Source organism: Oncorhynchus kisutch, linkage group LG2 (genome assembly GCF_002021735.2).
Source record: "Oncorhynchus kisutch isolate 150728-3 linkage group LG2, Okis_V2, whole genome shotgun sequence".
Classification (NCBI taxonomy): domain Eukaryota; kingdom Metazoa; phylum Chordata; class Actinopteri; order Salmoniformes; family Salmonidae; genus Oncorhynchus; species Oncorhynchus kisutch.
In genome coordinates this window covers 69533578-69560577 of record NC_034175.2, presented here as the reverse complement: position 1 = coordinate 69560577, position 27000 = coordinate 69533578, and the positions used below count along the sequence as shown (strand labels likewise).

The window sequence follows — 27000 nt, the reverse complement described above, 5'->3', positions numbered from 1 at the left end:
AGACAAAGACATGAGACAGAAAGACATGAAACAGAAAGACAAAATAGACAGAAAGACATGAGACAGAAATACATGAGACAAAGACATGACAGACAGAAAGACATGAGACAGAAAGACATGAGACAGAAAGACAAAACAGACAGAAAGACATGAGACAGAAATACATGAGACAAAGACATGAGACAGAAAGACATGAAACAGAAAGACAAAATAGACAGAAAGACATGAGACAGAAATACATGAGACAAAGACATGACAGACAGAAAGACATGAGACAGAAAGACATGACAGACAGAAAGACATGAGAGAAAGACATGACAGACAGAAAGACATGAGACAGAAAGACAAAACAGACAGAAAGACAAAACAGACAGAAAGACATGAGAGAAAGACATGACAGACAGAAAGATATGAGACAGAAAGACATGAGACAGAAAGACATGAGACAGAAAGACATGACAGACAGAAAGACATGAGACAGATATACATGACAGACAGAAAGACAAAACAGACAGAAAGACATGAGACAGAAAGACATGACAGACAGAAAGACATGAGACAGATATACATGACAGACAGAAAGACATGATACAGAAAGACATGACAGACAGAAAGACATGAGACAAAAAGACATGACAGACAGAAAGACATGAGACAGAAAGACATGACAGACAGAAAGACATGAGACAGAAAGACAAAACAGACATGAGACAGAAAGACAAAACAGACAGAAAGACATGAGACAGAAAGACATAACAGACAGAAATACATAACAGACAGAAAGACATGAGACAGAAAGAGACAAAACCCTTTCATCATTCATCACTTCTTCATCATTCTGGATTATCTCTCCTTACTCTTCTTTTCTCACCTTCCTTTCATTTTTACCCCTCTGCCTTCTTTCTTTCTCTCTCTCTCTCTTTTCTCCTCTCTCTCCATATTTCCCTTCCCTCTCCTCCTCTCTTCATCCTTCACCACCCTCCTCCCCTTCTCCTCTCTCTGTTGTTCTCTCAGGTAGTTAGAGTGGGTGTTAACATGGCTGACATTGATTCAGCATGGGGACACTCAAGGCTGTGGGTACACACAGCAACACACAGGAACATCTTCTAACAAAGCACACACACCAATTTAAATCCATTTTTCACACCCCTCCCTCCCTGTGCTTCTCATCACTCCATCCTTGTTCCACCCCTCCCTCCCTGTGCATCTCATCGCTCCCTCCCTGTTCCACCCCTCCTTCCCTGTGCTTCTCATCGCTCCCTCCATGTTCCACCCCTCCCACCCTGTGCATCTCATCGCTCCCTCCCTGTTCCACCCCTCCTTCCCTGTGCTTCTCATCACTCCCTCCCTGTTCCACCCCTCCTTCCCTGTGCTTCTCATCGCTCCCTCCCTGTTCCACCCCTCCTTCCCTGTGCTTCTCATTGCTCCCTCCCTGTTCCACCCCTCCTTCCCTGTGCATCTCATCGCTCCCTCCCTGTTCCACCCCTCCTTCCCTGTGCTTCTCATCGCTCCCTCCCTGTTCCACCCCTCCTTCCCTGTGCTTCTCATCGCTCCCTCCCTGTTCCACCCCTCCTTCCCTGTGCTTCTCATCGCTCCCTCCCTGTTCCACCCCTCCTTCCCTGTGCATCTCATCGCTCCCTCCCTGTTCCACCCCTCCCTCCCTGTGCTTCTCATCACTCCCTCCCTGTTCCACCCCTCCCTCCCTGTGCTTCTCATCGCTCCGTCCCTGTTCTACCAATCCCTCCCTCCCTGTGCTTCTCATCGCTCCGTCCCTGTTCTACCAATCCCTCCTTCCCTGTGCTTCTCATCGCTCCCTCCCTGTTCTACCAATCCCTCCCTCCCTGTGCTTCTCATCACTCCCTCCCTGTTCCACCCCTCCTTCCCTGTGCTTCTCATCGCTCCGTCCCTGTTCCACCCCTCTCTCCCTGTGCTTCTCATCACTCCCTCCCTGTTCCAACCCTCCCTTCCATCTCAGCAGCTGTGTACAGGTCTGTCTGCCCTGTGGACCAGCAGCACATGAGGCTCTGAGCCTATTACCCGCTGTGGAAACATAGCCATTAGCTCACAGACAGCAGCCAGATACACACACGGCAGTGTGTGTGTGTGTGTGTGTGTGTGTGTGTGTGTGTGTGTGTGTGTGTGTGTGTGTGTGTGTGTGTGTGTGTGTGTGTGTGTGAATGCAGCATACGACACACGCTCATATCACTGTATGAGGCAGATAACCCCCATCTGTTCAAACACAGTCTCCCACACACTATTGTACTGGTGCTGAATTTTCTGTATGAAGTCTACAGTAGCACCATTATCATATAATAAAGACTACCACTGACGCCGTTTGTCAGCCATATTGTCTTCTCCATTAGGATACATGGACAGATACAGCTTCACTGGTTCAGTGCAGATGAAATCTCTTTTTGATGTGTTGTTTTTTTTTGGGGGGGGGGGGTTGTATCATTTGATTTACACAACATGCCTACCACTTTGAAGATGCAAAATATTTGTTATTGTGAAACAAACAAGAAATAAGAACTTGAGTGTGCATAACTATTCGTCCCCTCCAAGTCAATACTTTGTAGAGCCATCTTTTGCAGCAATTACAGTTGCAAGTCTCTTGGGGTATGTCTCTATAAGCTTGGCACATCTAGCCACTGGGATTTTGCCCATTCTTCAAGGCAAAACTGCTCCAGCTCCTTCAAGTTGGATGGGTTCCACTGGGGTACAGCAATCTTTAAGTCATACCACAGATTCTCAATTGGATTGAGGTCTGGGCTTTGACTAGGCCATTCCGAGACATTTAATGTTTCCCCTTAAACCACTTGAGTGTTGCTTTAGCAGTATGCTTAGGGTCATTGTCCTGCTGGAAGGTGATCCTCCATCCCAGTCTCAAATTTCTGGAAGACTGAAACAGGTTTCCCTCAAGAATTTCCCTGTATTTAGCGCCATCCATCATTCCTTCAATTCTGACCAGTTTCCCAGTCCCTGCCGATGAAAAGCATCCCCACAGCATGATGCTGCCACCACCATGCTTCACCGTGGGGATGGTATTCTCGGGGTGATGAGACGTCTTGGGTTTGCACCAGATATGGAGTTTTCCTTGATGGCCAAAAAGCTCAATTTTAGTCTCATCTGACCAGAGTACCTTCTTCCATATGTTTGGGGAGACTCCCACATGCCTTTTGGCGAAAACCAAACATGATTACTTGTTTTTTTCTGGCCACTCTTCTGTAAATCCCAGCTCTGTGGAGTGTACAGCTTAAAGTGGTCCTATGGACAGATACTCCAATCTCCTTTTTGGAGCATTGCAATTCCTTCAGGGTTATGGTTTGGTCTCTTTGTTGCCTCTCTGATTAATGCCCCCCTTGCCTGGTCTGTGAGTTTTTGTGGGAGGCCCTCTCTTGGCAGGTTTGTTGTGGCGTCATATTCTTTCAGTTTTTTTGATAATGGATTTAATGGTGCTCCGTGGGATATTCCAAGTTTCTGATATATTTTTATAACCCAACCCTGATCTGTACTTCTCTACAACATTGTCCCTGACCGGTTTGGAGAGCTCCTTGGTCTTCATAGTGCCGCTTGCTTGGTGGTATTGCAGACTCTTGGGCCTTTCAGAACAGGTGTATTTATACTGAGATCACATGACACTTAAATAAAGTCCACCTGTGTGTAATATAACTAATTATGTGACTTCTGTAATTGGTAATTGGTTGCACCAGATCATATTTAAGGGCTTCGTAGTAAAGGGGGTGAATTCATATGGATGCAAGACTTTTCCTTTTTTATTTCGTTATAATCTTTGGAAACAAGTCATTTTAAAAATGTCACTTCACCAATGTGGAATATTTTGGTATGTCCATTACATGAAGTCCAAATGAAAATCAATTTAAATAACAGGTTATAATGCAACAAAATAGGAAAAATGCCAAGGGAGGGGAATACTTTTGCAAGGCACTGTACAGAGGCCCTCTGCATGTCTGGTGGATAAAAGACACACCTGCGCACATCATAACGTCATTGCCCACTCTCTGTGTGTGTGTGTGTGTGTGTGTGTGTATGTGTCACGCCCTGACCTTAGAGATCCTTTTTCTGTCTCTATTTGGTTTGGTCAGGGTGTGATTTGGGGTGGGTATTCTATGTTCTATTATTTGTATTTCTATGTTTTGGCCCGGGTAGGGTTCTCAATCAGGGACAGCTGTCTATGGTTGTCTCTGATTGAGAACCATACTTAGGTAGCCCTTTTCCCACCTGTCTTTGTAGGAGGTTGACTTTGTTTATGGCACATAGCCTTAAGCTTCACGGTTTGTTTTGTAGTGTCTTTTCTAAATAAAGGAATATGTACGCTCACCACACTGCACCTTGGTCCTTTTTTTCCCCACTAATTGGTCTTTTGACCAATCAGATCAGTTCCTTTTCCAATAATTAGGAAATATATATGAATTTGGCAGCCTTTGTGAACACAGTCGAATAGCTAATCATATTAGTATCCATCCTCTCCCTCGCTATGAAACTCAAGACAACTCCCAAACCATCCAAAGGAAAAAAACATTTAAAATGCACCACAACAACACAGTACAAGCCAGCCCCAGAGCAGGATGGCCAGCCCCAGAACAGGATGGCCAGCCCCAGAGCAGGATAGCCAGCACCCAAGACCTCTGAAACTGAGTAGTGTATTATACATTATACAATAATGTACAGTATTATCCATGATCATACAATAGTATTTGTTTCATGTTTATTTGTCAGGGACAATGTACAAATGTTATACATTCTACCTTATATAGATGGACAACTCATTTTCCTCTCCAGTCCCATAACAGTGTACATATTATTATTCATTATATTAGCCTAAGTGATTACTAAAGCTGGCAGGAGAGGGTTAGTGTCTCAATGTTTAATCAGTAACTCTATTCCCTTGCTACGATTGCGTGTGTCCTTCCCTCTCGAGTCGAACCCCTTAGCTACAAATCACCTTTCTAAGGCTACAGTGACCTGATGCTGCAGGGTTACATGGAGTGTGTGTGTGTGTGTGTTTGGCTTCTGTCATCCATGATCCTACAGAGAGAACAACACTCTTCCGTATCAGACGGATGCAGCTACAGTAGCACTGGACCAGCCTGAGGCTGCATGGGGAAACTCAATGTTCTGGACTCTGCTGACCACTCTTTCTCCCATTCCATGTAACAGAATGCTGCCATGGGTGATGACATTCTCCCCTTTAATGTTAAATCGAGGTACAGGTTCTACCAACAAAATATAATCTAGAAATTTGGTACCTGGCATACCATGACACATTTTGTATTTTACATCAGTCAAATATAACATGTCTGTTACACATGTTGTGAATGATTGCTGTTCATACAATGACACGTACTTACTGCCTTTTCGACCTGCTAGCTAGCCAGCAACATACCACCCTGCATCCCACTGCTGGCTTGCCTTTGAAGCTAAGCAGGGTTGATCCTGTTCAGTCCCTGAATGGGAGATCAGACACTGCTGGCTAATGGTGTTGAAAGGCCAGTAAGAGGCATTCTTTCCTGGCTAAATTTCCAATCTGGTCAACTAATCATCCCTACCTTCCAATTGGCTCAATCATCCCTTCTCTCCTGTAACTATTCACCAGGTTCTTGCTGTGAATGTGTTCTCAGTTTAACTTACCTGGTTAAAGGTAAGGTGAGACAGGTAGTCTCACAAACCACAAACAGTATTGAGGAATTTGGTTTGATGATGATGAATTTTCCTGTGTACCAAATACACTAGAGGGAGGTGTTCATTTGACTGTTACATGGAGCTGACAAGCTTCTCAAACACTGGCTGCTTGGACAGCTTCGGATATAAACTCAGCAAAAAAAGAACCGTCCATTTTTCAGGACCCTGTCTTTCAAAGATAATTCGTAAAAATCCAAATAACTTTACAGATCCTCATTGTAAAGGGTTTAAAGCCTTTACCATGCTTGTTCAATGAACCTTAAACAATTAATGAATATGCACCTGTGGAACGGTCGTTAAGACACTAACAGCTTACAGACGGTAGACAATTAAGGTCACAGTTATGAAAGGACACTAAAAGAGGCCTTTCTACTCACTATGAAAAACAACAAAAGAAAGATGCTCAGGGTCCCCGCTCATCTGTGTGAACGTGCCTTAGGCATGCTGCAAGGAGGCATGAGGAATGCAGATGTGGCCAGGTCAATAAATTGCAACGTCTGTACTGTGACAGACCTAAGACAGAGCTACAGGGAGACAGGACGGACAGCTGATCGTCCTCGCATTGGCAGACCACGTGTAACAACTCCTGCACAGGATCGGTACATCCGAACATCAAACCTGAGGGACAGGTACAGGATGGCAACAACAACTGCCAGAGTTATACCAGGAATGCACAATCCCTCCATAAGTGCTCAACCTGTCCGCAATAGGCTGAGAGAGGCTGGACTGAAGGCTTGTAGGCCTGTTTGTCACGACTTCCAACGAAGGTGGCTCCTCTCCCTGTTCGGGCAGGGCGCTCGGTGGTCGTCGTCGCCCGGTGGTCGTCGTCGCCGGTCTACTAGCTGCCACCGATCCATTTTCCTTTTCTTTTGGTTACGTCTGTTTTGTGTTCACTTTGGTTAATTAGGGGGGGACTTAATTTGACACTTCCTTTGGGGTTTTGTGCGGGATTCTTTTCGCTGAACTGTCAGTGAGGTTGGGGTGCGTTTTATTTTGCTCTTGTTCTTTGGAACTCGGTTCTCCTGCGCCTGACTCCGCACCCACATCTCCTTGGGAAGATCTGACACTGTTGAAGGCAGGTACTCACCAAAAATCACCGGCAACAATGTTTCCTATGGGCACAAACCCACCGTTGCTGGACCAGACAGGACTGGTAAAAAGTGCTCTTCACTGACGAGTCGCGGTTTTGTCTCACCAGGAGTGATGTTCGGATTCACGTTTATAATCCAAGGAATAAGCGTTACACCGAGGCCTGTACTCTGAAGTGGGATCGATTTGGGGATGGAGGGTCCGTCATGCTCTGGGGCGGCGTGTCACAGCTTCATCGGACTGAGTTTGTTGTCATGGCTGGCAATATCAACGCTGTGTGTTACAGGGAAGACATCTTCCTCCCTCATGTAGTACCCTTCCTGCAGGCTCATCCGGACATGACCCTCCAGCATGACAATACCACCAGCCATACTGCTCGTTCTGTGCGTGATTTCCTGCAAGACAAGAATGTCAGTGTTCTGCCATGGCCAGCGGAGAGCCCGGATCTCAATCCCATTGAGCACGCCTGGGACCTGTTGGATCGGAGGGTGAGGGCTAGGGCCATTCCCCCCCAGAAATGTCCGGGAACTTGCAAGTGCCTTGGTGGAAGAGTGGGGTAACATCTCACAGCAAGAACTGACAAATCTGGTGCAGTCCATGAGGAGAGGCACTGCAGTACTTAATGCAGCTGGTGGCCACACCAGATACTGACTGTTACTTTTGATTTTAACCCCCTATTAGTTCAGGGACACATTATTCTATTTCTGTTAGTGACATGTCTGTGGAACTTGTTCAGTACATGTCTCAGTTGTTGAATCTTGTTTTGTTCATACACATATAAACTTGTTAAGTTTGCTGAAAATTAATGCAGTTGACAGCTCTTGTGACGACCCTCCCCACTCTTTCTGCTGAATTCTTTGCTCTTGTTTTTCTTAATAGGATGTCGGTGGGCGGAGCCAGGAGGGTAGTAAGTGGAATGGGACACACTTGTGCTCGGGTGTGTCCTGGGATAAATACACTTTTCCCCAGTGCATCGAAGAGACTCTCTCCATGTCGTCACACTGTTGTTTTTGGTTGTGGCAATTTGAGGCTTTGTTTTGTGTTAATTTGTTTTGGCACCTCTCAACACCATCTATGAACACATCCACACACTTACACAACTGACTATACACACACACACACCATTGTACTTGTATATAGTTTACTTTGTTTAATGAATGTTTTATCTCCGTGTTGTCTTCCTCTTTGTTATGGGCCATGAGACGGTTCGTGACAAGTGGGGTCTCATCTGGATCATAAGGTTGATTCCTAAACATTTTGGTGTATGATGGTTTAGTGCTAATTGGGATGCGCTTTAGTTGGCATTCACTCCCTTGTCTTAAAAGTGTTCGGTATTGTGCCTTCGAGACGTATCTGTGATTTTTGGTTGTCTGGTGATGTCATCAAGCATTGCCTGGAAAAGTGTGGCAGTAGGCCTACTTCTAGTGCTAAGATAACTGGTAAGTGTATTTTGTTTGGGAGAAAATGTGGCGTTCGTGTTAAACTCTGTAGGTGTTTTTTCTTTTTGGTACAGCTTTATTGAGTTGACTTTTTTGGTAGGACCAGGGTGGTTTGCCTTTGTTTGTTTGGTAAACTTGCCACTGCTATGGATAGTTGGTTGTGTGCTGTGTTGGAGAGTGTAACATTGGTTAGTTTCTCTCAGTTGCTCTCCTCGCTGTTGGGACATGGGTCCGAGGAGGTGAGTACAATCGACTGTGTACCTCAGTGGGAGATTTGGTAATGTTATTGCCATTTGCTACCCTGAGATACAGCCTTTCTTTTCCCTTGTTAGGCTTACTGATGTGTTCCACTTTAATGTTGCAGTGTGTGTTGACTGGTAAAGCGCAGGAAGCATATTCAGCTCTTGGTGTAGCCGACAGTGTCCGTTATGAGAAGGTTAAAATGGCTGTGTTGTAGATTTATGATTTACGGTTCCTAAGGCTTACCGCCAACGATTTAGAACTTTAGAAAGGGCTGACCAACAGACTCATGTTGAGTCTGCGTGAGAGCTCTTCACAGTTTAATCGCTGGGGTTCCACCTCTGCGGTTATGACTTTCCAGGGGCTATGTGATCTGATTATGCTAGAGCAATTTAAGGGCACAATCTCTGATCGAATAGCCACGTACATTAACAAACGCAAAGTGAAGACTGTCTCTGAAGCTGTGGTTTTGGTGGACGAGTATGTTTTGACTCACAAAAGTGGCTTTGGAGATCCCTGCATTTGGAGTGAGTGGGGGCGTTCGGAGAGATTTGGGCCTCGCCTACCGAGACACTGGTTCACGGGCAGAGCTTCATTCATCTAGAGTTGAGCCTGGCTCCCGTGTTAAAGCTGACTTCAGTCAAGAGAGTCACTACTGTCAAGGTACAGATCATAAACTAATGTCCTGTTCTCAGAGCTAAGGGTAAATTCAGTACTTGAGCTAACGTTAAAACCTAAGCCTACAGCGTAAGCAGCGCCTGTCCAACATCAGTTCACACCTGTCACACTGTCTCATGCCCAGGTGCATCTGAAAGTCCCAATTAATCCAGATTATTTACCTTTCATTACGGAGGTTTTTGTTTCTCTTTTAGGAAGTAACGACCCAGTGCCTGTGATCCTGAGGGACACAGGTGCCCCTGAGTCATTTGTGTTAGAGTCTGTGTTAGCCTTCTCTGCTGAGACTGATTCTGGGAATAGCGTTCTAATTAGGGGAATTGGTTTGAACTCTCTGTCAGTTCCATTGTATAAATTGATGTTGGATTATGAACTGGTGAAAGGCGAGGTTGTGTTAAGGGTGCATCCATCGTTGCCTATTGAAGGTATCGACGTTATCCTTGGTAATAACTTCGCTGGTGAGCATGTATGGCCTGTCCTGTCACCATCTATAGTGGTTTCCACTAAGCCGTCATTTGTAGGGATTCCCAATGAGAACACACAGCATTTCCCCAGAGGTGTTCTCTGCATGCACAGTGACGTGTTCCATGAGCCGCGGCGATCTGAACCCGCACCTGCTAACGATGTTACAAAGAAATCTGTCACTACTTTCCCTTATCTGTGCCCAACTTCGATATAATCAAGGATCAACGGGCTGACCCTCATTAGAAGAGTTGCGTAACCAAATTGTACCTGTGGAACAGTTGGGAGACGTCGTCCATGGTTATTTTCTACAGGATGTTGTCTTGATGAAAAAGTGGGGGCCTCATAGTTGTTTTGTGGGGGAGGCTATTAATCAGGTTGTTGTACCAGTTAAGATCTGTGAGTTGGTGTTAACTTTCCACAACGATGTTGCTGGACATCTGGGTGTGAAAACCTGGTTAAAGAGGGATGTTATTAATAGTTTAATCAAAACCTGTCACACCAGTAAATGAACAGGTCGACTGAGTCAAGCTATTAAGCCGTTACCACTGTCCTATTCCCGTAGTCAGCCAGCCTTTTAAGTATCTGATTGTTGAATGTGTTGGCCCTCTGCCTCGCTCTAAGAATGGTAGTAGTTATCTGTTCACTGTGATGTGTCAGACCACTAGGTTTCCTGCTGCCTATTCTCTCCGGTCTATCACAACTAAGTCTGTGCTAAAAGCTTTTACTCAGTTTCTCGCTGTTTTGAATCCCTAAGGTTAGTCAGAGTGACCAATGATCTAATTTCACCTCTAATCTGTTTGGTCAGGTTCTCCAACAGGTCCATATTAACACAATTTGGCTAGCGCCTATCACGCGCAGAGTCAAGGACCGCTGGGACATTTCCTTCTAACACTTAAGTCTTTGTTGAGAGCTTATTGTTCGGAGATGGATAAGGATTGGGAGGAGGGGTTGCCATGGTTACTGTTAGCCACCAGGGAGGTTTCACAGGAGAGCACAGGTTTCAGTCTAAATTACTTAGTGTTCGGACATAGTGTGTGTGTGGGCTTCTAGCGGTGCTCCAGGATGACTGGAAGTCTCCCAAGCCACCCTGTTATCTTATTATGTGTGATTTCCGGTGAAGCCTGAATGCCGCTGACGAGATGGCTAAAGAGAAGCTATCGTCTCCACCGAGGAGGAATATTTGATCGCCGAGCTGAGCCTCGTCACTTTAGTTCAGGTGACCAGGTTCTTGCTGTGCTGCCAATAGTTGGTTCTCCTTTTCAAGCCAAATTTCAAGGTCCATATACGGTTGTGCGCCAGTGCACTGAGCAAAATGATCTAGTTGCCACTCCGGAACGGAGGAAAGCGCACCAACTGTGCCATGTCAATCTGCTAAAACCCTGTTACGCACGTTCCTCTGGGACCGTAGAGTCCGCAGAGTACGGTAAAACCTGTTATTTTGGCCGGGTACTGTTACATCGCTGAGTTCTTTTTGTCATTCTACGTCTGCATGGTGAGGAGGACGTCTCTGGTCCTGATGATTGCATACTGCAGGGTAGATTGAAAAATTCAGAGTCCCTGGATGTTTCGGATAGCCTTCTCGTTCATCTACCTGCTGATAGGCGAGACGAGTTAGTTGGTCTGATTCAGAGTTTTCCAGATTTGTTTTCTGATATACTGTTGTATGAAAAAGTTTGGGCACCCCTGAAAATGTCCATAATTTCCATTTATAAATAATTGGGTGTTTGGATCAGCAATTTCATGTTGATCTATCAAATAACTGATGGACACAGTAATATCTCAGTAGTGAAATGAGATTTATTGTATTAACAGAAAATGTGCAATATGCATCAAAACTAAATTAGACAGGTGCATACATTTGGGCACCCCAATAGAAAAATTACATCAATGTTTAGTAGAGCCTCCTTTTGCTAAAATAACAGCCTCTAGACGCTTCCCATAGCCTCTAATAAGTGTCTGGATTCTGGATGAAGGTATTTTGGACCATACCTCCTTACAAAACATCTCCAGTTCAGTTAGGTTTGATGGTTGCCGAGCAGATTCTCAATGATATTCAGGTCTGGGGACTGGGATGGCCATTCCAGAACATTGTACTTGTTCCTCTGCATAAATTCCCGGGTAGATTTTGAGCAGTGTTTTGGGTCGCTGTCTTGTTGAAATATCCAGCCCCGGCGTAACTTCAACTTTGTGACTGATTCTTCAACATTATTCCCAAGAATCTGCTGATATTGAGTGGAATCCATGCAACCCTCAACTTTAACAAAATTGCTACACAGCATGATGGAACCCCCACCAAATTTTACTGTGGGTAGCAAGTGTTTTTCTTGGAACGCTGTGTTCTTTTGCCGCCATGCATAACGTCTCTTGTTATGACCAAATAACGCAATCTTTGTTTCATCAGTCCACAGCACCTTATTCCAAAATGAAGCTGGCTTGTCCAGGCATACCTCAAGAGACTCTGTTTGTGGCGTGTGTGCAGAAAAGGCTTCTTCCGCGTCAATCTCCCATTCAGCTTCTCCTTGTGAAAAGTGCGCTGAATTGTTGAACGATGCACAGTGACACCATCTGCAGCAAGATGATGTTGTAGGTCTTTGGAGGTGGTCTGTGGGCTGTTTTTGACCGTTCTCACCATCCTTTTCTCATGATTGGATGCACTTGTCTATGAAGTTCAAGGCTTAATGTGCTCACCAAACCAATTGTGTGTTCCAATTCATCCGTGCTAAGTAGTTACAGGTATTCAAATCAACAGAATGACAAGGGTGCCCACATTTTTGCATAGCCTATTTTTCACATCTGATTTAATTTCATACAACTTAATATTGCTACCCCAGTACTCAGCTTTTATTAGAAAATGAATGGCATGCCACTGTGATCATTTTCTGTGACGACAGAGTAAATTATTATGCAGCCCCAGAGTGGTGCCCAAACTTTTTCATACGACTGTAACTCCACATATAAACTTAACAGAACACAATATTGACTTTGGGGATGCAGACCCCATCCATCAGTGGTTCAATAGAGTTTATTGAGAGAAACTTGAGTCCTATTGATTGGCGTAACCCGTTTCTCATACGCGTTGTCACTGAGTGTATGCATGTTGTCCGCGTGACCGGCCACTGTTTATTTTTGTGTATTTTCTATTATCCTGTTCTGTCGTTCCTGTCATCTGTTTCCTGTTGTCCTTGTTTTTTTCTTTCCTCTTGAAGGTTGCTTCCTGTGCGCTAAGGTTGCGGAGGTCTGGGGAGGACGAGTTTGGCTGGGGCCATGGGAGTACCGTTAACAAGGGCAGTATTTTGTTTGTGTTTATGTATGTTTGGTTGGTGTTGTGTCTTGGGGTCCTTGGTGGTCCCTGGATATATTGGGGGGGGAGGGGTGACCCTCCCACTCTGTCTGCCTTATCCTTTATCTTTGTTTTCCTTAATATGATATCTGTGGGTGGAGCCAGGGAGGGTCGTCAGCAGAATGGGACATACCTGGGCTCGGATATGTCCCGGGGATAAATACACCTTTCCCTCGTCCATCGACGAGACTCTCTCCACGCAGTCACACTGTTGTTTTTGTTTGTGGCAATTTTAGGCTTTTTTTTGTGGTCATTTGTTTTGGCACCTCTCAACACCCTCATTATCACCATCTATGAACACATCCTCTCACTTACACTACTGAATACACATACCATTGTTACTTGTATGTAGTTTACTTTGTTTAATAAATATGTTTGTTATTTCTTTATCTCTGCGTTATCTTTGTTACGGGCTACGAGCCAGTTCATAGCACGCTGATATTTTTCTCGCCCACATAAATAGGCTTAAATACTAAAGCAAAGCAATTGGCTAGGTACTGCTCTGTTTCAGCTGTTATGGGCAGTTATTAACTCTATCAAATCATTTCTGGGCAACAATTAAGTACCTTACTGTGATTGTTTTCAATTCAAATGGTCAAAAAATAAACAAATAGCTTGTAACCAGGCAGTCTAAAACTCCATCCCACCAAAACAGGCTAGAATTTCACAAGAGCCCTTCTTGTCAAACCGCTCTTACACTGAAAGGGAAGTATCATAATCTTCACAATTTCACAGTATTATTCTAACATCATAGTGTGGAAATATATATAAACTCAGGGAAATCAGGTTTTTGAATGCACTGGGCCTTTAAGTGTCCATGCAGTCAAAGACATTTGACATTTTTTTAAATCCTTCTTGAATGTAATGTGATTTGTGGATTAAAATATTTATATATTGTGTGTGTGTGGTGGGGGGGGGGGGGGTGTAAAGGATGGTTGCTGAGGGAAACTGGACTGTGTTTGGAAACTCTCCAGTCCCCTGATGAGCCTCCTCAGGTCAAAGGGCAGATGGGGAGTGATTAGGTTTGGGAGTCTGTCCTTCTGGGTATGTGTGTGTCTAATTTATAATCATATCAATTCATTTACCATGTTTGATCATTTCAATAAATATGCTTTCTTCTGCTAGAGTGGACAGGGTAGCCTAGAGGTTAGAGCGTTGGGCTAGTAACTGAAAGGTTGCAAAAGGTTGCAAGTTCAAATCCGGTACAAATCTGTCGTTCTGCCCCTGAACAGGCAGTTAACGCACTGTTCCTAGGCCATCATTGAAAATTAGATTTTGTTCTTAACTGACTTGCCTAGTTAAATAAAGGTAAAAAATAAATAACCCCACAGTTATCTCTAATGAACGTGATCCTACTCTACGGTGCTTCTGCTGCACTTTATCTAGAAAATCACATCTAGATAGGATTTTCATTGCTTGAACACGTTAACAAGAGTCATACAGTATATAACCTAACATTCAGCTTCTATAATGAGGGGCTTACACTGCTATCATTTATCTAAACGAGTTTTCAATTGCCTGGAGCTGAGATCACAGCATTATGGATTTGATTAACTGAATTGAATATCAAGGTGTTACCATATTCTATTCAGTAAGATGCAGATAAGATTACCACTTGCAGAAAAGCACGAACAGGACCAAACATGCTGCTTACACAGACACACACGAAGACACATCCGGTCATTGTGCATGTGTAGACGTTGAGCTAACTAATGAAGAGAACGCTATTACTACATACAATCAACAATCTGCAACAGCTAACACATACAACTGTTTGAGAAAATACACAATATAGCCAATATACACAATATCTATGTCCATGTCGATGAAAGGGTTAAGTTAGAGCACATTAACCTTAATAAAAAATAAGTCTGATTTTTAGTTTCACATGTGTTAAGCTTACATTTCACAAGTGAAACCATATTTGCACATGTATTCAATTTAGAGTTCACATGTTAACACCACCTTTTGGTAGAACAGCATGTTTTCACCTTACATGAATTGCAGTTTTGCGTGTGAAATTGGATGTTTCTGTCACGCCCTGATGTGTTTCACCTGTCTTTGTGATTGTCCCCACCCCCCTCCAGGTGTCACCCATCTTCCCCATTATCCCCTGGGTATTTATATCTGTGTTTTCTGTCTCTCTGTTGCCAGTTTGTCTTGTTTGTTCAAGCCGAGCAGGCCTTTGTGTCGCAGCGATTGCGGTTTCCATTTGACCTTACTCGAATCTTCCTGGTTTTTGACCCTTGCCTGTCCTGACTACTGAGCCTGCCTGCTGTCCTTGGCCTCTACTTTGGATTATCGAGCCCTGCCTGCCTTGACCTGTCGTAATCCTGCCCCTTTTGTTACAATAGATATTGTTAATTCACACAGTCTGCACTTGGGTCTTATTTTGGTACCTGATAGTTTTGCATAAAAAAAAAAACACAAATCTCCCTGTCACATGAAGAATTGCAAGTTCACATGAAATTCAATCACATATATTTATGCTGCAGTAGTTTATGTGTCGGGGGGCTGGGGTCAGTTTGTTATATCTGGAGTACTTCTCCTGTCCTATTCGGTGTCCTGTGTGAATCTAAGTGTGCGTTCTCTAATTCTCTCCTTCTCTCTTTCTTTCTCTCTCTCGGAGGACCTGAGCCCTAGGACCATGCCCCAGGACTACCTGACATGATGACTCCTTGCTGTCCCCAGTCCACCTGGCCATGCTGCTGCTCCAGTTTCAACTTCCACCTGACTGTGCTGCTGCGCCAGTTTCAACTGTTCTGCCTTATTATTATTCGACCATGCTGGTCATTTATGAACATTTGAACATCTTGGCCATGTTCTGTTATAATCTCCACCCGGCACAGCCAGAAGAGGACTGGCCACCCCACATAGCCTGGTTCCTCTCTAGGTTTCTTCCTAGGTATTGGCCTTTCTGGGGAGTTTTTCCTAGCCACCGTGCTTCTACACCTGCATTGCTTGCTGTTTGGGGTTTTAGGCTGGGTTTCTGTACAGCACTTTGAGATATCAGCTGATGTACGAAGGGCTATATAAATAAATTTGATTTGATGTGAAAATTTAATTTGCAGGTAAACATGTAAAAAAAATCCACAAGTAGATGTGAAAAAACTTCACCTAAATGTTCCATAGGTGAAAAACTTCCACGTGATTGTTTTTCACCTTTCAATTCCACATGTGAAAGAGTTTTTCGCATATGAAACTGCAAATGAGGTTTTTTCTTTTATATTATGCTGATCTTTGCTTTCACTGCCTTTTTTCCCAGTTTCAAGCACATAGCAAATCACATTTTATTTGTCACATGTACCAAATACAACAGGTTACCTTACTGTGACATGCTTATTTTCAAGCCCTTAAACCACAATGCAGTTCAAGAAATAGAGTTAATAAAATATTTACTTGATAAGCTAATGTAATAAAATCAAAAAGTAACAAGAAAATTACATAATAACGAGGCTATATACAGAGGGTATAGGTTGGTCAAGGTAATTTGTGAAGTGACTATGCATAGATAATAAACAGTGGGTGGCCATTTGATTAATTCTTAAGTCTTATGTCTTGGAGGTAGAAGCAGTTAAGGAGCAAGGTAAACATATGTTGTTCAGGCAGTTGTTCAGTGTTCCCCGGTAGGCCGTCGTTGTAAATAAGAATTTGTTCTTAACTGATTTGCCTAGTTTAAAAAAATGTCAGGAAGCTTGGCCCCAGTGATGTACTGGGCAGTACGCACTACCCTCTGTAGTGCCTTACGATCAGTTGCCATACCAGGCGGTGATGCAACCGGTCAGGATGCTCTCGATGGTACAGCTGTGCAATTCTTTTGAGTATATGGGGACCCATGCAAAATCTTTTCAGTCTCCTGAGGGGGAAAAGTTGTTGTCGTGCCCTCTTCACGAGTGTCTTGGTGTGCTAAGACCATGATAGTTCTTGGTGATGTGGACACCAAGGAACTTGAAACTCTACCTGCTCTCTATCCACACCATGTTCATGTGGGGCCTGTTCGGCCCTCCTTTTCCTTTAGTCCACGATCAGCTCCTTTGTCTTGATCACATTGAGAGAGAGGTTGTTGTCGTGGCACCACACTGCTAGGTCTTTGACCTCCTCCCTATAGGCTGTCAGTCTCATCATTGTCGGTGATCAGGCATAAAAGGCATTTAGCTCGTCTGGTAGACTCGCGTCACTGGGCAGCTCACGGCAGGATTTCCCTTTGTAGTCCGTCAAATGTTTCAAGCCCTGCCACGTCCGACTACCACCAGAGCCAATGCAGTAGGATTCAATCTTAGTCCTGTATTGACGCTTTGCCTGTTTGATGGTTCGTCTGAGGGCATAGTGGGATTTCTTAGAAGCGTCCGGATTAGTGTCCCTCTCCTTGAAAGCGGTAGCTCTGGACTTTAGCTCGTTGGGGATGTTGCCTGTAATCCATGGCTTCTGGTTGGGAAATGTATATACGGTCACTGTGGGGATGACGTTGTTGATACACTTATTGATGAAACCGTATCCACGTCATCTGACCACTTCTTTACTGAGCGAGTCACTGGTACTTCCTTCTTTAGTGTTTGCTTGTAAGCAGGAATCAGGAGGACAGAATTATGGACAGATTTGCCAAATGGAGGATGAGGGAGAGTTTTGAATGTGTCTCTGTGTGTGGTGGTGTAAAGGTGGTCTAGAGTTTTTTTCCCTCTGATTGCACATGTGACATGCTGGTAGAATTGAGGTAAAACAGTTGTAAGTTTGTCTGCATTAAAGTCCCCGACCACTTGGAGAGCCGCTTCTGGATGAGCATTTTCTTGTTTGTTTATGGCCTTATTCAGCTCCTTGAGTGTGGTCTTAGTGCCAGCATCGGTTTGTGGTGATAAATAGACAGCTATGAACAATATAGATGAGAACTCTCTTGGTAGATAGTGTGGTCTACAACTTATCATGAGAAAAACATCTCCTGATTTGTTTACACGTGCATTCGCACATGTCTGAGGTGTTTGTTTCATGTAATGTTTTTGTTAGGGATAAAGCCCCTTTAATACAACAACAATTTCTTTGAGCCTAGAATCCCTGCAGAATCCTTAGCAAGCACCCTCACATGTACCGCAAGGTAATTCCCCCAGCTACATCTCATTTTATATTCCCAGCAGCCGCCCACACACACACACACACACACACACACACAGAAAAGCACACAGACATAAAGGACACCAATAATACAAAAGCTAACACACAACCTCTTAGGGTTCTATCACCATGCTCCATATCTGTCCCTATAGTACACCAACCAATCTGCACAGACAACCTCAGCATCCTTCTGCTCACAGACAGACAGACAGACGAGCACCAGTATTCATTACCACTAACTGCGTCTGAAAGCCGTGCTACAGTGCACTTACCATTCACCCCCCCCCACACACTCTCTCACTGGCTCTGTCTCTCACTCTCTCCTTCTCTGTGTGTGTGGTCTTGCTGAATGGTGAAGCCTGCTCTCCCCCTGCCGGTGAGGGAGAGTGTGTGTGTGTGTGTGTGTGTGTGTGTGTGTCTCCTTCACTACAGCAGACCCTCCGCCGCTCGAGGAACAACCCACCAAACATATGGAGCAACAGTCTCTCTCTCCCTCTCTTTCAATTCAATTCAATGTAAGGTGTTTATTGGCATGAGAAACATATGTTACAGTTGCCGGTAAAGTAGATAATAAACAAATGTGAAATAAGTTTCAAAAGAATAAAGACATTTCAAACATCATATTATGTCTATATACAGTGTTGTAACGATGTGCAAATAGTTAAAGTACAGAAGGGAAAATAAATGAATCTAAATAAATATAGGTTGCATTTGGATGTGGATTATGGCAGCTCCCCGCACCTCTCTGATTCAGAGGGGTTGGGTTAAATGAGGAAGACACGTTTCAGTTGAGGGCATTCAGTTGTACAACTGACTAGGTCTCCCCCTTTCCCTTCCCCTATTTACAATGGTGTTTGTTCTTCACTGGTTGTCCTTTTCTTGTTGCAACAGGTCACAAATATTGCTGCTGTGATTGCACACTGTGGTATTTCACCCAGTAGATATGGGAGTTTATTAAAATTGGATTTGTTTTGGAATTCTTTGTGGGTCTGTGTAATCTGAGGGAAATATGTGTCTTTAATATGGTCATACATTAGGCAGGAGGTAAGGAAGTGCAGCTCGGTCTCCACCTCATTTTGTGGGCAGTGTGCGCATAGCCTGTCCTCCAGGTCTGCCTACGGCGGCCTTTCTCAATAGCAAGGCTATGCTCACTGAGTCTCTCTCTGATACACGCACGCACGCACACACGCCCTTCCAAAACACCCCCTGAACAGCCTGACCCAAAACATCCTCCTGAACAACCTGATCCAAAACACATCCCCCAAACAGCTTGACCAAAAACACATCCCTGAGCAGCATGACCAAAAACATTAGCTATTACATCTCTGTCTTCCTCTTTCTTTCTCACTCTCTTTCCCCCCCTTTCTGTTACTCTCATTCGCTTTCCCTCCCTTTCTGTTACTCTCATTCACTTTCCCTCCCTTTCTGATACTCTCATTCACTTTCCCTCCCTTTCTGATACTCTCAATCTCTTTCCGTACCTTTCTGTTACTCTCGTTCTCTCTCTCCCTTGTCTTCATCTCTATTGCCCTCCAGTCTTTACATCCTCCCTTTCCTCCTTGCTTTTGCTGAGTCCAGCACTAAGAATGTTAACAGCTTCACGTTGAGATTCCACACACACACCCACACACACGCGCGCGCTACATACACACAACGCATGCAAGTGATCATCATCAACATGATCATCAACATTGGCGGCCTCAGCATAGATGTAGTCACTATACATATAGTCAGTGTGTGTGTGTGTGTGTGTGTGTGTGTGTGTGTGTGTGTGTGTGTGTGTGTGTGTGTGTGTGTGTGTGTGTGTGTGTGTGTGTGTGTGTGTGTGTGTGTGTGTGTGTGTGTGTGTGTGTGTGTGTGTGTAGAATCTCACCGTGAAGCTGTTGTTAACATTCTTAGTGCTGGACTCAGCCACGCTGGCATCAGATAGGTCCACCTCGTCAAATATCAGTGACTGCAGATAGGAAAGGAGAGAGGAGAGATGAGAGAGAAAACAGGAGAGGAGTAAGAGGTGAGAGGAGAGATAAGAGAGGAGAGAGGAAAGGACAAGAGCAGAGAAGAGAAGAGGAGAAGAAGAGAAAAGAGGGGAGAAGAGAGGTGAGAGTAAAGGAGAGGGATGAGAAAGGAGAGGAGAGGAGAGAGAGGAGAGAGGAGGAAGAGGAAAGGAGGCAGACAAAACAACAACAGAATAACTACTCAGAGTATGATAAAACACAAAAAATGCTAAAATAGACTAAACATATCTTGTCTCAGCCTGTGACTTCTATGAAGGAAATTCTATGGGAGTCTTATCTTAAACAATGACTTTAGGGCTGGGGTCAATCTCCACTGACCTAGAGAAGAAAATACAAATCAATTTTGAATTCATAATTGAACAAATCCTGACTTGAGAGCTGTGCACACTACTACAAGGTACACATTTCCCTATAGATCACAATGCATGATTTACATAACCTCTGAGTTAAAAGCATTTCAACATCTGAAGTTAAGATTCAGTCCCTAATTGTGTAGCTGACCCCAACCCTGAATTTTAGTGTGTATTTACACAGGCAGCTAAATTCTGATATTTTTCCACTCATTGGTCTCTTGACCAATCAGATCAATAATTGACCAATCAGATCAACAATTGACCAATCAGATCAGTCCATCTTTCAGTATCATAAACTTACTCTATAAGAATCACACATGCTCGTATGTTCGCCCAGGGCTAGTCAACCTTCCTACAGGGTGTGCGGGGTTTTGCTCCAACCCTACTAAAACTCTTCTGATTCAGCTAATCAGCTGCTGGTCAAGACCATGATTAACCTATATGGGGTGTTTGTACAGGGCCGTATCAAAAGCCTGCACCCCAGTACAGCTCTCCTGGAGGAGGGTTGGCCATCCCTTTGTTCTAGTGACACCTGTAAGGATGACGTATTATCAGACACTATACACATATCATATGGTAACAGGTGAGAAGGTAATAAGCTGGTAGTCTATGGTGGTAGTAATGGTGTTATGAAGCAAAACAAAGTACCATGCTAATGATGATAATATTCAACGTAGGTCAAGTTACTGTAAACCTGATGGTTTCTATTCAACGTAGGCCAAGTAACTGTACAGCTGATGGTTTCTATTCAACGTAGGCCAAGTTACTGTAAACCTGATGGTTTCTATTCAACGTAGGCCAAGTTACTGTAAACCTGATGGTTTCTATTGAAGCACGGCTGATATTTGTCCCACTTATGGCAGTCGGTCAGTCAGTCGAGAGCAGTCAGTCAGTCAGTCAGTCGAGAGCAGTCAGTCAGTCAGTCAGTCAGTAGAGAGCAACCAGTCAGTCAGTAGAGAGCAGTCAGTCAGTCAGTAGAGAGCAGTCAGTCAGTCAATAGAGAGCAGTCAGTCAGTCAGTCAGTCAGTAGAGAGCAGTCAGTCAGTCAGTCAGTCAGTAGAGAGCAGTCAGTCAGTCAGTCAGTCAGTCAGTAGAGAGCAGTCAGTCAGTCAGTCAGTCAGTAGAGAGCAGTCAGTCAGTCAGTCAGTCAATAGAGAGCAGTCAGTCAGTCAGTCAGTCAGTCAGTAGAGAGCAGTCAGTCAGTCAGTCAGTCAGTCAGTAGAGAGCAGTCAGTCAGTCAGTCAGTCGAGAGCAGTCAGTCAGTCAGTCAGTCAGTAGAGAGCAACCAGTCAGTCAGTAGAGAGCAGTCAGTCAGTAGAGAGCAGTCAGTCAGTCAATAGAGAGCAGTCAGTCAGTCAGTCAGTCAGTCAGTCAGTAGAGAGCAGTCAGTCAGTCAGTAGAGAGCAGTCAGTCAGTCAGTCAGTCAGTAGAGAGCAGTCAGTCAGTCAGTAGAGAGCAGTCAGTCAGTCAGTAGAGAGTAGTCAGTCAGTGAATCAGTCAGTAGAGAGCAGTCATTCAGTCAGTCAGTCGAGAGCAGTCAGTCAGTCAGTCAGTCAGTAGAGAGCAGTCAGTCAGTCAGTAGAGAACAGTCAGTCAGTCAGTAGAGAGCAGTCAGTCAGTATAGAGCAGTCAGTCAGTCAGTCAGTAGAGAGCAGTCAGTCAGTCAGTAGAGAGCAGACGGGCAGTCAGTCAGTAGAGAGCAGTCAGTCAATCAGTCAGTCAGTCAGTAGAGAGCAGTCAGTCAGTCAGTAGAGAGTAGTCAGTCAGTGAATCAGTCAGTAGAGAGCAGTCATTCAGTCAGTCAGTCAGTCGAGAGCAGTCAGTCAGTCACTCAGTCAGTAGAGAGCAGTTTGTCAGTCAGTAGAGAGCAGTCAGTCAGTCAGTAGAGAGCAGTCAGTCAGTCAGTCAGTAGAGAGCCGTCAGTCAGTCAGTAGAGAGCAGTCAGTCAGTCAGTCAGTCAGTAAGGCAGTCAGTCAGTCAGTAGAGAGCAGTCAGTCAGTCAGTAGAGAGCAGTCAGTCAGTCAGTAGAGAGCAGTCAGTCAGTCAGTAGAGAGCAGTCAGTCAGTCAGTAGAGAGCAGTCAGTCAGTCAGTCAGTCAGTAGAGAGCAGTCAGTCAGTCAGTCAGTCAGTCAGTCAGTCAGTAGAGAGCAGTCAGTCAGTCAGTCAGTCAGTAGAGAGCAGTCAGTCAGTCAGTCAGTCAGTCAGTAGAGAGCAGTCAGTCAGTCAGTCAGTCAGTAGAGAGCAGTCAGTCAGTCAGTCAGTCAGTCAGTAGAGAGCAGTCAGTCAGTCAGTCAGTAGAGAGCAGTCAGTCAGTAGAGAGCAGTCAGTCAGTCAGTCAGTCAGTAGAGAGCAGTCAGTCAGTCAGTCAGTAGAGAGCAGTCAGACAGTCAGTAGAGAGCAGTCAGTCAGTCAGTCAGTCAGTAGAGAGCAGTCAGTCAGTCAGTCAGTAGAGATCAGTCAGTCATTCAGTCAGTAGAGAGCAGTCAGTCTGTCAGTCAGTCAGTAGAGAGCAGTCAGTCAGTCAGTCAGTAGAGAGCAGTCAGTCAGTCAGTCAGTAGAGAGCAGTCAGTCAATCAGTCAGTAAGTCAGTCAGTCAGTCAGTCAGTAGAGAGCAGTCAGTCAGTCAGTAGAGAATAGTCGGTCAGTGAATCAGTCAGTAGAGAGCAGTCATTCAGTCAGTCAGTCAGTAGAGAGCAGTCAGTCAGTCAGTCAGTAGAGAGCAGTCAGTCAGTCAGTAGAGAGCAGTCAGTCAGTCAGTAGAGAGCAGACGGGCAGTCAGTCAGTAGAGAGCAGTCAGTCAATCAGTCAGTCAGTCAGTAGAGAGCAGTCAGTCAGTCAGTCAGTCAGTCAGTCAGTAGAGAGCAGTCAGTCAGTCAGTCAGTCAGTAGAGAGCAGTCAGTCAGTCAGTCAGTAGAGAGCAGTCAGTCAGTCAATCAGTCAGTAGAGAGCAGTCATTCAGTCAGTCAGTCAGTAGAGAGCAGTCAGTCAGTCAATCAGTCAGTAGAGAGCAGACAGTCTGTCAATCAGTCAGTAGAGATCAGTCACTCAGTCAGTCAGTAGAGAGCAGTCAGTCAGTCAATCAGTCAGTCAATCAGTCAGTAGAGAGCAGTCAGTCAGTCAATCAGTCAGTAGAGATAAGTCAGTCAGTCAGTCAGTCAGTAGAGAGCAGTGGGTCAGTCAGTCAGTCAGTAGAGAGCAGTCAGTCAATCAGGCAGTAGAGAGCAGTCAGTCTGTCAGTCAGTCAGTAGAGAGCAGACGAGCCAGGACCTGCTAATAGGACCAACATGATATCTAAACACAACCTGCCTGATGACGACATCACTACTGCCTGAGTCCTTGCTCTTAAAGGCCCGGAGGCCAACTACACTGCAGCTGGTAGAGGAATGCAGCTACTGTGTGTGTGTGTGTGTGTGTCCTTAAAAACTGCAGCTGTCAGAGAAATGCGCCATTTATGACCCACTCTCCTGGGCTGGTTTAACAGCAGGGTGGGGACACCAGAGAGTGTGTCTGTGGAATGCCATCATAAACATTGCCACTTCTTCCAGCACTCTTGGCTGTCATGACATGGCTGGCATCACGTGTGTGTGTGTGAGTCTGTTTGTGAGTTCTTATCAAGTAACACACAGCAGGATGTATTGGATGTCCATTGCAGAGACGGTGTAGATCAGGACTCTGTTCAAACACTTTTTAAAAACTTCTATCGTCCTTTTCTTGAACTAGTCATTCATCTGTATGTGATTGGATAAGGAAAACCCTTTCAACCAATCCAATTACTTCAAGGAAAGGAGGAAGCAAATTTGGATTTCGGACGTATTGGAACAGGGTCCAGGTCAGTGTTTCCCAATTCCAGTCCTCGAGTACGCCCAACATCACATCATTTAGTTCTGGAGCAGGTGGTAAAACTCTGGTCCACTGTGGGCCAGCTGGTTTCCTTAAAGTACTCCTGGAAGCAAATGTTACGTTGATGCTTCATCTAGTCAGACATATTCACTGACCCAATAGGATAGGTGGAAAGAATTGTCAAAACCAGTAGGACTGAAGCCCTCGTGCACTGGATTTACAGCCATACAGACTTAAATCAGAATAGAGTCTTACACCAGATCAGAGTCTAGAGCAGGGATCATCAACTAGATTCAGCCACCGGCCAATTTTTGTTGGGGTCCAGGACATAATTACAAATCATTTGTAGACTGCAAATGGATCGCAAGAAGCCCAAACAGAAATAACATTGGACAAAAACATAATCATTCCAAACCTTGTTTATATCTGTATACAATCACTTATCTTTATCATGTGTGGGAATACTATGGAACAGATTTCCTATTTAAAATCACTTGGAGGTGAATTGCTGGTGTTTTTACAGTCTTTTTTGTCCAACAATAAAAAGATGTATACTGGGGGGCCAAATAAAACCACCCACATGCCAAATTCCCACCAGTTTGTTGAATCCTGGTCTAGAGCCATAAATCAAAGTCCACAGCCTTAGAGCCTTAGGTCAGAGTCTAGAGCCTTAAGTCAGAGTCTGGGGGCTTAAGTCAGATTCTAGAGCCTAAAGTGAGATTCTAGAGCCTAAAGTCAGCATCTAGAGTCTTAAGTCAGAGTCTAGAGCCTTAAGTCGGCATCTAAAGCGTTATGTCAGATTCTAGAGCCTTAAATCTGAGTTTTGAGCCTTAAATCAGAGTCAAGGGATGGGGTGGGCGAGGATGGGATGGTACTAAATTGGTTCAATCCTGGTGCTGCAGCTGACCCGTATCGACATCAGACCTTCCTCGGATCCGCTAGCCGGTGGAGTGCTGCGAGGCCCTGCCCAGCACACGGACAGGACCCTCCAACATACACGACTCCTGGACACGCCACGTAGTGCCCGCTCCTGCCACCGGGCCTGGGCACTGCCAGTCTGGGAGGTCAGGGGTTAGGATTAGAGGTTAGGAGACAGGGATAAAGGGAATACCAGACTGCCACAGCATAGGTAGCGCAGGAGACGGTGATTAGAAAAGACTGGAAGCTAGGATTAGAGGTGAGGGGTTAAGTTTCAGGACTCTTGCCAATGAGCCAAAGGAGGGGTTGGGTCTGGGGTTATGTAGGTAAGAAGGTTAAGAGTTATGGGGTTCAGGGTCAGAGGTAAATTCAAACAGTTATGAGGGTTAGGGATTAGGACAGGATAGGGCAGCGTAGGAGAGGCTTTAGGGGTTCTGGAGGGAAGAATGTTAGAGGTTATATAAGTTAGGGGTAAAGGGATGCAAGAGAGACAGGTCGGGGTTAAGGGTCAAAGGACAAAGGTCTAGATGTTTTAGGGATAGGGGTTCTGCATATATAATTAGTGGTAAGGGCAGTCTTCAACACTGGTCCTGGAGAGCTAGAGTGTGTTTTGCAGGCTTTTGTCCCAGCCCTGCATTAACACACCTGGTTCAACTACTAAAGGCTGTGGTACAGTATATAGCCTGTCTATCTGCCATGTGCTGTTGCTGGACCTCTATAATGGGCTACTATGGGAGTCAGTGAGAGTGTTGTTTTTCTTACTACGTACAGTGCATTTGGAAAGAATTCAGACCCCTTGACTTTTTCCACATTTTGTTACGTTACAGCCTTATTCTCAAATGGATTAAATATACATTTTTCTCATCAATCTACACAGAATAATCCATAACGACAAAGCAAAAACAGGCTTGGAGAAATGTTTGCAAATGCATAACATTTTTCAAACTGAAATATTATATCTACATACATGCAAGTATTCAGCCCCTTTACTCAGTACTTTGTTGAAGCACCTTTGGCAGTGATTACAGCCTCAAGTCTTCTTGGGAATGACGCTACAAGCTTGGCACACCTGTATTTGGGGAGTTTCTCCAATTCTACTCTGCAGATCCTCTCAAGCTCTGTCTGGTTGGATGGGGACACAGCTATTTTCAGGTCTCTCCAGAGATGTTCTATCGGGTTCAAGTCCTGGATCTGATTGGGCCACTCAAGGACATGCAAAGACTTGTCCAGAAGCCACTCCTGCTTTGTCCTGGCTGTGTGCTTAGGGTCGTTGTCCTGTTGGAAGGTGAACCTTCAACCCAGTCTGAGGTTCTGAGCGCTCTGGAGCAGGTTTTCATCAATGATCTCTACGTACTTTGCTCCATTCATCTTTCCCTTAATCCTGACTAGTCTCCCAGTCCCTGGCGCTGAAAAACATCCCGACAGTATGATGCTAACACCACAATGCTTCAACGTAGGGATGGTGCCAGGTTTCCTCCAGATGTGTCGTTGGCATTCAGGTCAAAGAGTTCAATCTTGGTTTCATCAGACCAGAGAATCTTGTTTCTCATGTTCTTAGTTTCTCACATGCCTTCTGGCAAACTCCAAGTGGGCTGTGATGTGCCTTTAACTGAGGAGTGATTTCCATCTGACCACTCTACTATAAAGGCCTGATTGGTGGAGTTCTGCAGAGATGGTTGTCCTTCTGAAAGGCTCTCCCCATCTCCACAGGGAACCTCTGGAGCTCTGTCCCCCGATTGCTCAGTTTGGATGGTGGCCAGCTCTAGGAAGAGTCTTGGTGGTTCCAAACTCCTTCCATTTAAGAATGATGGAGGCCATTGTGT

The 27000-nt window shown here is 44.8% G+C and overlaps 1 protein-coding gene across 4 annotated transcripts in view; it reads right to left on the bottom strand.

Annotated features, from left to right (window-relative positions):
* LOC109905228 (diacylglycerol kinase eta-like) overlaps positions 1-27000 on the bottom strand; it is a 118108-nt gene that overhangs the window by 68600 nt on the left and 22508 nt on the right. For all 4 annotated transcript variants that reach the window (XM_031800827.1, XM_031800833.1, XM_031800830.1 and 1 more), the window contains exon 3: positions 19925-20005. In XM_031800827.1, coding sequence (XP_031656687.1) covers positions 19925-20005 — 81 coding nt within the window. The remainder of the gene's footprint in view (positions 1-19924; positions 20006-27000) is intronic.